At 44.2% G+C, this 12,097-nt stretch overlaps 3 protein-coding genes across 3 annotated transcripts; 1 reads left to right on the top strand and 2 right to left on the bottom strand.

Annotated features, from left to right (window-relative positions):
* Positions 1-421: 421 nt before the first annotated feature.
* LOC128398909 (olfactory receptor 11A1) lies at positions 422-1,381 on the top strand. The gene has a single exon (XM_053360175.1). The coding sequence runs from the start codon at positions 422-424 to the stop codon at positions 1,379-1,381; it is 960 nt and encodes a 319-aa protein (XP_053216150.1).
* Positions 1,382-6,329: 4,948 nt separating this feature from the next.
* On the bottom strand, positions 6,330-7,256 carry LOC128399526 (olfactory receptor 5V1-like). Its single transcript, XM_053361083.1, has one exon. It carries the CDS (start codon positions 7,254-7,256, stop codon positions 6,330-6,332), a length of 927 nt encoding a protein of 308 aa, XP_053217058.1.
* A 3,914-nt stretch (positions 7,257-11,170) lies between these two features.
* On the bottom strand, positions 11,171-12,097 carry LOC128399527 (olfactory receptor 5V1-like). The gene has a single exon (XM_053361084.1). The coding sequence runs from the start codon at positions 12,095-12,097 to the stop codon at positions 11,171-11,173; it is 927 nt and encodes a 308-aa protein (XP_053217059.1).

Below are 12,097 nucleotides of genomic sequence, written 5' to 3'. Positions count from 1 at the left end.
CACTCATTCTCTTAAAGGTGTCATGTATTTGATAGGCAAGGACCACCGTTTTTGTGTGCAGAATCCTTGTAGAATCCATGCATTGCATACAGAAGGCTATGGGTTCAATAACTGGTATCACCAGTTACAAATGACTGCTGGTAAGATAGTTGGAAAGGCATGTACCTGAGACCTTAGAAGTCCACTGTCAGAGTCAATAATACCGGGCTAGATGGACTGATAGTTTAAGGCTGTGCTGGGGAGTCCACCACCTTTTAGGTGCTGTTGGACTCCAACTCCCATCAGCCCCAAACAACTTGGCCAATTGTCAGGGCTGATAAGAGTTGTAGTTCAGGAGTATTCAAAGAGTTACAGGTTCTTTGCCCCCGGTCTAGGTTACGTTCATATGTTCACATGATCTTCCTAGGTTCAAGCTACCACCATGAATCCAACAGACTTCGGAAACCATACAATCATTACTGAATTTCTCTTGCTGGGATTTGGGAATTTGGGTCGTCTGGATCTCCTCTTCTTCTTCATCTTCCTAGTGATCTACATTGTGACCATGGTGGGCAACATCCTCCTCGTTGTGCTGGTGGTATCGGACCACAACCTTCACACACCCATGTACTTCTTCTTGGGAAATCTGTCTTGCTTAGAGATCTGCTACAGTTCCAACATTATGCCCAAGATGCTAGCTGGCCTCATCCTCTACCAGGGCAAAGTCATTTCTGTGGCAGGCTGCATGACACAGTTTTATTTTTTTGGTTTCCTGGTAGTTGCAGAGTGTTATCTCTTGGCTGCCATGTCTTATGATAGGTATGTGGCAATATGCAAGCCATTGCTCTATGTGATTGTTATGGATGGCAAAACTTGTGTTCAGCTAGTGGCAGGGGCTTGGGTAAGCAGTTTGCTGGTTATTAACCTAACAATATGTTTAACCCAGCAATTAACCTTCTGCGGTCCCAACACAATTGACCATTTCTTTTGCGACTACAGCCCATTGTTAAAGCTGTCTTGCAGCGACACCCACATGATGGAGCTGGTAACTACTCTTCTGGCGGGCCTTTGCTCCCTGCCACCCTTTGTTTTAACTCTGGCTTCCTACAGTTCTATCATACGAACCATTCTGAGAATCCCGTCCACTGTTGGAAAGCAAAAGGCCTTCTCTACCTGCTCCTCTCACCTCATGGTAGTGTCCATCTTCTATGGCACGATCATTATTGTCTACCTGTTACCAAGAACGGATGCAATGCGAGATTGGAACAAGGTCTTTTCTCTCTTCTACATAGTCCTGACCCCATTGCTCAATCCCCTTATATACAGCCTGAGAAACAGGGAGGTGCAGAATGCTTTGAATAAAGTGCTTCTTAAATTACTCATTTACAGAACTGTAGCTTAAGACGACTGGCTACTTAGGACTGTGGCCACCTAAGTCCTACTCAGAGCAGACCCATTGAAATGAAGGAACCAAAGTTTTTCATGTCCACTGACCACAATGGCTCTACTTTGAGTTGGACCCGCACTAGATACAACCCTTGTATTTGTCTTGAAGAGAGGAGTGAGGGATCTCAGGCACCTCCATATGGCCTTCAGTGCTTTCCCCAGGCCATACATCCCTCCCCAGGCCACTTGGCTCAGGTTCCCATGTTTGTACCCTCTCAAGCACTTTTCCCTGGCCAGAATGTGACCTTGAAGTGTAATGATAATGCTGGCTGAAGTGTGGTGTGCATGTGTATAGAAGAAACCTTTGTGTCTTGTGTGACTGGAATGCCACTGACAGTACAAAGATAAGATTCATATCCATTACGCAGATCACTTTCATCTCTTGACCTGCCTATCACTTGCATCTGGCCCCTGGAAGGCTGCCCACAGTGGAATGCGGCCCTTTGGCTGAAAATTTTCCCCCTGACCCCTTCTTTAAAAGATATCATATTCCTTTGGAAGGGCCAGCTTTTGGCAAAACATTATGAGGCTGGAGTTTAATTCACCTGCATCTCAAAATTCTCTGTTTCTCCATGGATGCCTCACACAGATCTTACTATACAGTGGTTTGACTTGCAACAAATGCTTACTCCTCGCAATCATGGCATTTGATTGCTACTTAGCCATATGCAAACCGCTTAGCTACAGGACCATCATGAACTTCAAGGTCTGCCTCTAGCTAGCAATTGCTTCCTGGTTAACTGGCTTCTCGGTGTCTTCCCTAGCCATTGGGACAGTGTCCACAATGCTTTTTTGTGGTCCCAATGAAATCGACCATTTTATTTGTGATATGGATCAGTTAACCAAACTCTCCTGCAGAAAAAGCATCCTGGCAGAGATGACTGTCCTTATCTCCTGCTCCATCGTGACTATAGGGCCCTTTGTGTTCATCATTGTCTCGTATGTTTACATCCTGTCAGCCATTTTGAGAATTGCCTCCTCCACAGGGAGACAGAAGGCCTTTTCAACATGTGCTTCCCACCTTTTAGTGGTGAGCGTATATTATGGGACCATCATGATCATGTATGTGGTACCCACAAAAAATCAGTCCCCAGGCTTCCATAAGGCAATATCTGTCATGTACACCATTGTCAAGCCAATGTTTAATCCTATCATATACAGCCTCCGGAACAAAGAAGTAAAAGGGGCCTTCAAGAAACTTGTATTTCATAATCTTGGCATGGATTAGGACATCTTTGCCAATCTGGAGTCCTCCAGATGATTTGAACTATGTTGTTGTTGTTGTTGTTGTTGTTGTTGTTGTTGTTGTTGTTGTTGTTGTTGTTATTTCACCCTATTCCCATAGGCCTCAGGGTGATTCACAATATAAAACTACAGTTACCATCATCCCTAACACTGGCTATGCTGAATAGGCTTGATGGGAGTTGGAGTCCAAAACATGTGGAAGGTACCAAATCAGGGAAGGCCGTTAGGGTGATTGTGGTGCTTCTCAAGCTACTTCAGTGGTATGGGAAGTTGAACAAAACATTGGTAATTCAGGGTTCAAATGCCGGAAAAAGGTCTCTGCATTGTACACATGAGAAGATATACCCCAGACCCTGGAGTGGTAATAGTAATCTTAGAGTAGAGATTTGGAACTTGTGCCTTCCAGACAACATTAAACTGTACAGTGGTACCTTGGGTTAAGAACTTAATTCGTTCCGGAGGTCAGGTCTTAACCTGAAACTGTTATTAACCTGAGACACCACTTTAGCTAATGGGGCCTCCCACTGCTGCCGTGCCGCGCGATTTCTGTTCTCATCCTGAAGCAAAGTTCTTAACCCAAGGTACTATTTCTGGGTTAGCAGAGTCTGTAACCTGAAGCGTATGTAACCTGAAGCGTATGTACACCAAGGTACCACTGTACAAGGATAGGTCACATACAGAAATTCTAAAACCAAGGGTGGGGAAACTTCTTCAGCCCAACGGCCAAATTCCCTTTTGGGCAGCATTCTAGAGGCCATGCGCTAATGATGGGTGGGGCCAGAAGCAAAAGCAGGTGGAGCAATAGAGGGGCTGTGTACCTTGTGCCACATGCTGCATTTCAGACACAAAGAAGGTTCTACACTATCCTGCACAAATGCATGCTTCTCTTCGTCCAGGCAAGAAGAGCCATTTTCACAGTTCAAGGACACATTCCAGCCAGGCAAAAGCACCCAAGGAAAGAGTGTCGCAGGACCAGTGAGGGCTGTGTACTGGGGAGGGTCCCAAGAACCACATTTGGTACATTGAGCACAAGTTCTCCACCATGCTTTAAACCTGTGGTGGCCTCTGCCTTGTGAAATGATGCCTCTAAGGACCTCAGGCAGGTTCCAGCTGTGGATTGCTTCTAATAGCATTTGTCTTTGTACCTGTTTACCTGGGCGTTTTCCTAATTCCGATTCCTGCTGTTCCTGGTTGTTGTGACTCACTCTTGAATGTCATTTTATTGTGTTGGTTTCGTTGCTGTTGTTGTTTTGTTGGTGAATCGCCTTGGTATTTCTTTCCGAACTGAAAGGCAGTATATATGAATTCTTTTAACAAAGAAAGTAAAGAAAACTGCTCATGTAAGCCCTATCAAGCCAAAGACAATATGTACCAGCCAGGCCAGCATTATTAATTATCTTTATTATTGTTTCCATGGAACCCATAGACACAGGATGTGAAGATGGGCTGCTAAAGTAAAGGACTTCTAAACACAACAAATGTAACTTTTTTCTCTTCAAATACCCACCCCCCTTTATCTCTTCCAAAGGAATAAATAATATAATGATGAACACTTGTGGAAGCTGAGTGTTCAAGTCAACTAAAATTGCAACTTCTGTGTTTCAGAAGTGGAACACTTCCAGCTATCCAGTGTTAAGGATTCACAACAGCGGATGAATCATGTTATCCAAGAAGCTTAAATATATTGAAGTCCAGAAGGAAACAAAATCCTTTTAATGAATAATGGGCTTGCGCTTAAAAGTAAAGCACACAACCCACCATTTGTGCATCTTTTTAATCAATAATTTTAATTTATTTTAAAAAAACATAAAATAAATATGACACTCAGCAGGGTGTCAGTAAAAAAAAAACCCCTAACATTTTAAAAAAAGAAATATTCACTGGTCCAAATGTTCACCAAATAAGGACTCGCATAGCTTAGTTCAAGATAAACATGCAAATTGAAAGTACCTGGGCTTAAAAGAGAGAGAACATTCATTTATTGAGTTGCATACTTCACTTCAAGTGCAGAAATAGAGGAGGAGAAAAGTCTCTGTCTCTATGTGGAGTGGGGGTCAAAATTAAGAACTGGGTTTATACCATGCACTGGACCCCATATAGTATATTAATAGGACGTGGGTGACACTGTGGTCTAAAGCACTGAGCCTCTTGGGCTTGCTGATCAGAAGGTCAGCAGTTCAAATCCCCACAATGGGGTGAGCTCCTGTTGCTCTGTCCCAGCTCCTGACAACCTAGCAGTTTGAAAGCACACTAGACTAAGTAGATAAATAGGTACTGCTGTGGCAGGAAGGTAAATGGCATTTCTGTGAGCTCTGGTTTCCGTCACAGTGTTCCATTGTGCCAGAAGCAGTTTAGTCATGCTGGCCACAGGACCCAAAAAGCTGTCTGCTAACAAACGCCAGCTCCCTCGGCTTGAAAGCGAAGTAAGCGCCGCAACCCCATAGCCACCTTTGACTGGACTTAACCGTCCAGGAGTCCTTTACCTTTTACCTTTTTACCTAGTGTATTAATGTAATTCAGTGTAACATTATTCACTATGCAGATCTGATGCACAAGAAATTGGCACAAAGCAAGCTGGTGTAAGTACAAGAAGTGTAATTTTACAGCAGATACAAACCCCATTCAGCAATGGGACAGCTGCTGCTGCTCTGTCTAACTCTGGCAAGCAAGGCTTTAATATGGTGTTTGGGTTGCCAGATCACATGACTGAGCTGAAGAAGCTTAGGATTCAGTCTAAGCCCCCTGCTCTCAGGTCCCGCCTCTGCCATGCCCCAAGAACTCTCCATTTGGGGGACTACACCGGCCTCAGCTCAGCCAGCTTCTACTCAGCCAGGATGAGCTGACTACATCAGCATATTTTTGGCTGAGCTGGGGTTGGAGACTTAATGCCAGTGGAGTCCAGCTAAGCTGAGAATCAGCCAAATGACCTCAAGGTTAGCACAAGAGGAATATGAGCAAATGAAATAAAGTTCTCTAATTACTTGTGCATGATTCTAGAGATTCATACCCTGCTCCTCATGTAGCAGCCTCCAAGGGTACCCAAAAGAAAAAAGAAAATTAAGCAATGTAAAATAATTAATCATACACAACAGGAACAGAGCAGGGGGAGAATGACCACCAAATAAAAAATTAAAAAGGGGTCTAAAATGGCTGGCAGAATAAAAAGGGAGTCAAAAGGCATCAAGGTTGGCTTCCCTGGGGAAAGCGTTCCAGAGCCATAGAATAGGTCCTAACAAAAGTCGCCATGTACTTGACCTCTGGTCTATGACACATATCTTAGACACCATTTGGAGTGCTCAGGACATGAGTCAGTTAAGATTCCATTCAGTGTGGCTGGGCGGTGGAGGGACAAAGCCTGCATTGTAAAGGGGAATCTTGCGGTGCAATTTCTTTGATTCACATAATTCAAGTATGGGGAACTGTTTTCAGCCCAAGGACTGGATGGAGAACTACCCAATGGTGTATTGGTCATTATAATGTCAGGTGACAAAGGGGCTCGTGGTCAGTGCTGATTGATTGTAATTTAAAATAGATCATCAATTTCTGTTCTTTTTCAGACTTTGAGTTACTTTAGTAGAAAATGGTATAGGATAGGGTCATTGTATCTTAGCCATATCTTCCACCACCACCATCATCCACTCCACCCCCTGCTTCCAGCTTTAGAGGCGTTTATGAACAATGACCCTCTTCAAAGCCCCTTTCACCTCCTTGTTCCTGAGGCTGTAGATCAAGGGGTTCAACATGGGGGTAATCACCCCATACAACATGCTCACCATCCTGTCCTGGTCTGGATGGTGGCTGGAGGAAGGCCTTAAGTAAGTGAAGAGGATTGTCCCATAGAAGAGGCACACCACAATTAGATGGGAGGCACAAGTGGAGAAGGCCTTGCGTTTCCCCTCAGCAGAACGGATCCTAAGGATGGCGGAGATGATGTGGATGTAGGAGACCAGCGTCACCATAAAAGCCCCCACACCCAAAATCCCACCAACAATGAAGACAACCATCTCAGCCACATAGGTGGAAGCACATGATAAGGCCAAGACTGGAGGGATATCACAGTAGTATTGATTGACTCTATTAGATTTACAATAAGGTAGAGTGAAAGTCATTACCGTGTGCAGCAAGGAGTGGAGGAACCCTGTGACCCATGTACCAGCAGCCATCTGAAGACACAGCTTCTTGCTCATGATGACCGTGTATCGCAGAGGGTTGCATATGGCCACATAGCGGTCATAAGCCATGGCAGACAAGAGGAAGACCTCTGTCCCTGCCAAGGCTATCAGGAAGTAGACTTGCAGCACAGAGCCAGCAAAGGAAATGGTATTTCTCTCTGACAAGAGGTTCTCCAGCATCTTGGGCACTGTAACTGTGGGGCAGCAGATGTCCAGCAGGGAAAGATTAGTGAGGAAGAAATACATGGGGTTGTGCAAGTGGGAGTCAGCTTCTATGGCAAGAACAATGGTGCTGTTCCCCAGCAGGGTGACCAGGTAGATGAGCAAAAAGGCAGCAAAGAGGGAGAAGCGGACAGCTGGGAGATCAGAAAGTCCAGTTAGGATAAATTCTGTCACTACGGTGATGTTCTCCATATCTCCCCTGTGCGAGGAGCTTTCCTGGAAGAGTTTGAAAGCAAAAGTGTGACAAAGTAAACATGTTGGAGGATACAGGCATACACAAGTTAAGGCCTTCTTTGCTTTTCAAGGTGTTAGACATATAGCCTTGAGTCATACTAAGCAGGAATTTGAGGTCCCTGCTTAGACACTTTATCACTCTGAGAAGCAAAGATTAGTTCCTAGCAATCACATTCATGCCCTGTATTCAAAAACCGGGCTCAGGGCGGCTAACGACAAATTTAAAACACTTAATTGTAAAAGCAGCATAAAATACAGTATATAGATGGTTCTTAGATCAGATCATCTGACAAAGTCATTTTTAGGTCCTTAAATTACTGAGACTCGTCAGAGCTTCTTTATGCATTACATGTAAGTGGTGATAATGTCAATGGCCAGCACCCCGTGTGGAAGCTGGAACACGTATACTGTAGCTACGGGGCTTGATGGGGGGGGTGTTATCTAACTGAGGGTCTCATGGACCCTGCCGCAATGCCACACCATCTCTCATGGTAAGCAGACTTCCATGGGGTGGGAATGGGAAGCAAGGGGAATGGCAAGGGGGTGGTCAAGAAAAGTGAGTGGGGACAAAAGCCCAACTGAGCAAATTTGTGCCTTCTTTTTATAGCAGGAAGTCCAATCTGCACGCAGTATTATTGTCTCAGAAAATTCTGTCCACATCTGTCAGTTCATGTGAATGTTCTCCCTCATTCTATCTAGTGCCTCTCACGAGATGAAGACTTTGTGGCTTCACCCTCAGCCTGATTTATTCATCCTCCCCTTCTCTGCCTGTGTTCTATCTAGCCTGATGAAAAGTTCAGAAGAACTCATCACATTGTGGGTGACTTGATAAAATATTGCCCTCGTATGGATATACAAATGTATTTACACCACTCTCATCTAAACTATTTTTCTGTTCATCTGAGCATCCCTTCTAGGTAGCGCTCCTTTTTTTTAGGAATAAATGTGCCAGTACTCACTATGAAGTTGTTACAGTAAGTGCCACACATTGTGAGGGGGGAGGAAGGTCCCAGTACTGTGGACCTTTGACTACCCCCAGAAAAGAGCACTGCTTCTAGAACATTCAGTTTACCACTCTCATTTCATGTACACTTGCTTCAGTTTATGAGTCTCATTTCTTTGAACTTCTACATTTAGAAACATCACTCTTCCCGTCTTCCCTAAGCCTTGATCTTTGTCACAACGATAGCCCCATTAAGCAAGTATCTACTGTAATAATACTCACTGTCAATGTCTGGTGCGTTACCATTTCTCCAAACAGTCACTCTTCAGAATGCCTTTCATCTGCCTTGAGATCAAGGAAGGATTGTCTGTTCCTCTGGCAGCTCAAACTTCTCCTTTCAACCTCAACAGGAGCTCAAGGGAATAGCAGGCCTCAGAGCACATAAGCAATGTCAGGAAACATCTCTGCTCGCCCCCTATGGCCAATGTCAAGACCAAGAGTGATGGCTTATTTCCCAGCACAATAAACTACAGGGCTGTGAATAATTGTCATTCAAGATATCACTCTCTAGATGTTAAGGAAATCAGGCCAATGTTTTATGTACTCCAGTTCACCAGAGTAAGGAACTGTTCTATTCCAGTGTTTACACAAAGCTCAGAAGCTTTAGGGACTAGGTCCTTTTTGGTGGGCTTTGCTCATACCTCATGCATACCCTCCAACACCTTGTGGACAAAGTCTGGGATACCATCTTCCCAGACACCATCTTCATGTTAGTTATCGCGAGACTACGGTGCCCATTTTGGTTGCTATGATCTTGTGCAATTCCACACCATGGTCCCCCCCAAAAAAGGTGCTTTTTCTGGGCACGGCACCCCAAAATGCATGTTTTGGGCATAGCTGTCAACGTTTCCCTTTTTTTAAGGGAAATTCCCTTATTCCGAATAGGATTCCTCACAAGAAAAGGGGAAAGTTGAGAGCTATGGTTTTGGGGTGCCATGCAAGATCAGGACCTACATCTTTCCACTGTGTTGTTGTTGTTCAAACCAGTGGGAGGAGCACAGCAAAGCAGGTGCAGGACTTGGGCTGGATGTATTTTTGGATAACTTTCCTTAGACCCCATTCTTTTCCTCTTGAAACAAGAGGTCCCCAACCTCCAAGGTGATTTCCATTCCAAGATACTTGTAATGTGAGCAGTGTTTAAAGTGTTTTTAAAATTGTTGGGAGGGGGGGTCAGTTCTGAACGACACCAGCAGAGAACGGGAGCTAAGAAGATCTGATTTGTTTCAGTTTTGCATATAGTTTGGTAGCAACACTGCTAAGTAAAGTTTCCTCCTTATCTACTCGCTGTGGATCATTTGTAATCTTGCGAATGCTACAGTGCCAGAGCAGGTCACACTTTTTCTGTGAGTGGAACGGAAATAGTAAGAGAGTTCAACCATGGAGCAGTCGCCCACGAAAGGTTGTGAACTCTCCTTCCTTGGAGGTTTTCAAGCAGAGGTTGGATGGCCATCTGTCATGGATGCTTTAGCTGAGATTTCTGCATTGCAGGGGGTTGGACTAGATGACCCTCGGGGTACCTTCCAACTCTATAATTCCATGATTCTATACGCTCGAGTGGGGAAGTGATTAAAAACTCTAGTAATTTACATCAGAAAACTTGTGTGCAACTTGCACTTCCTGGGGTTGGAAATGGAGTGGGTTTTCCCCCCAGAAGTTGAAAAGTGATAAATGAAGAGGGGAAAGTTGAAGAGATGTTCATGTTCACAGATCAGAAGTAAGAAACACAACTATAAAAAAAAAAAAACAGTGGTGTGGCCGATTTTATTGACAGTGAAACTGGATTACACAACACATCTCAACATGTTAGATCAAAAGTCCAAGCAGATAATTAATAGTGGCATCTATTTATGTTTGTCATTCCGCTAACATTTCAGTGTGAAGAATTACAATTACATATATGATTCCATGTTTCTATGATTTATTTACTTCGTTTTTATTGCACCCTTCCATCTCAAGGCAATATACACAAAACCACACAGACACACTTTACCCTCACAATAATCCTGTGAGGTAAGTTGAATTGTATGATTGGCTGAGTGGGGACTTTGATTGTGGATTTTCCTGGACCTCATCTGAAACTCAAACTGTGACATCATGCTTAGATATGGCAGAGTTGGATGGCAGCCTGAGGGTCATCTAGTTCAACACCCTCCCCAGTACTTCAGGATTCTCAAAGCATCCATGGCAAATGGTCACCCTGTTGTTGTTTAGTCATTTAGTTGTGTCTGACTTTTTGTGACCCCATGGACCAGAGCACGCCAGGCACTTCTGTCTTTAGGTTATATTAATTAATATAACCGTCCCCTCCAGATGTTTTGGACTTGCTGCCGTCCCCTCCAGATGTTTTGGACTCCAACTCCCATCATCCTCTACTACTGGCCAGGCTGAATGGGACTTATGGGAGTTGTAGTCCAAAACCATGTGGAGGGCACCACATTGGCTACCCTGATAGCTCTTACCCTGATAGATCTTCTTGACAATTAGTTTGACAGTCCCATCGTGTAATTTGAATCAATTTGTTTGGGTCCTACCATCTGGAGCAGAAGGAAGCAAACTTCCTTCATCTTCCATGTGACAGCCCTTTAGATAATTAAATATAGCTATCATGTCTCCTCAGTCTTCTCTTTTCCAGGCTAAATATAGAAGACAGAGAAGATAGCTATCTTCAAATATCTAATGGGCTGACACGTAGAAGATGGAGCAAACTCATGTCAGCTGACAACTTCAAAGCAGGTCATTGTCAGTTGATCAATCGTAATTTAAAACAGATTAAATTCTGTTCTTTTTCAGAGATTGGGTTATTTTGGTAGATAATGATATAGGATAGGATAATTGTATCTTAGCCATATATTTTTTCCCCCTTCCAAATTTATTGGCGTTTATTAACAATGACCCTCTTCAAAGCCCCTTTCACCTCCTTGTTCCTGAGGCTGTAGATCAAGGGGTTCAACATGGGGGTAATCACCCCATACAACATGCTCACCAGCCTGTCTTGATCTGGATGGTGGCTGGAGGAAGGCCTTATGTAAGTGAAGATGGTCGTCCCATAGAAGAGGCACACCACCATAAGATGGGAGGCACAAGTGGAGAAGGCCTTGCGTTTCCCCTCAGCAGAACGGATCCTAAGGATGGTGGAGATGATGTAGATGTAGGAGACCAATGTCACCAGAAAAGCCCCCACACCAAAAATCCCACCAACAATGAGGACAACCATCTCAGCTGCATAGGTGGAAGCACATGATAAGGCCAAGACTGGAGGGATATCACAGTAGTATTGATTAACTCTATTAGAATTACAATAAGGTAGAGTGAAAGTCATGACTGTGTGCAGCAAGGAGTTGAGGAACCCTGTGACCCATGTACCAGCAACCATCTGAAGACACAGCTTCTTACTCATGATAACCATGTATCGTAAAGGGTTGCATATGGCCACATAGCGGTCATAAGCCATGGCAGACAAGAGAAAGACCTCTGTCCCTGCCAAGGCTACAAGGAAGTAGAGTTGCAGCACACAGCCAACAAAGGAAATGGTATTTTTCTCTGACAAGAGGTTCTCCAGCATCTTAGGCACTGTAGCTGTAGGGCAGCAGATGTCCAGCAGGGAAAGATTAGTGAGGAAGAAATACATGGGGTTGTGCAAGTGGGAGTCAGCTCCTATGGCAAGAAGAATGGTGCCATTCCCCAACAAGGTGACCAGGTAGATGAGCAAAAAGGTAGCAAAGAGGGAGAAGCGGACAGCTGGGAGATCAGAAAGGCCCATTAAGATGAATTCTGTCACCATGGTGATGTTCTCCAT

This window comes from Podarcis raffonei, chromosome 13 (genome assembly GCF_027172205.1).
Source record: "Podarcis raffonei isolate rPodRaf1 chromosome 13, rPodRaf1.pri, whole genome shotgun sequence".
NCBI classification, from domain to species: Eukaryota; Metazoa; Chordata; class Lepidosauria; order Squamata; family Lacertidae; genus Podarcis; species Podarcis raffonei.
The sequence above is the reverse complement of the archived record's forward strand: the minus strand, read 5'-3'. Positions and strand labels throughout refer to the sequence as shown.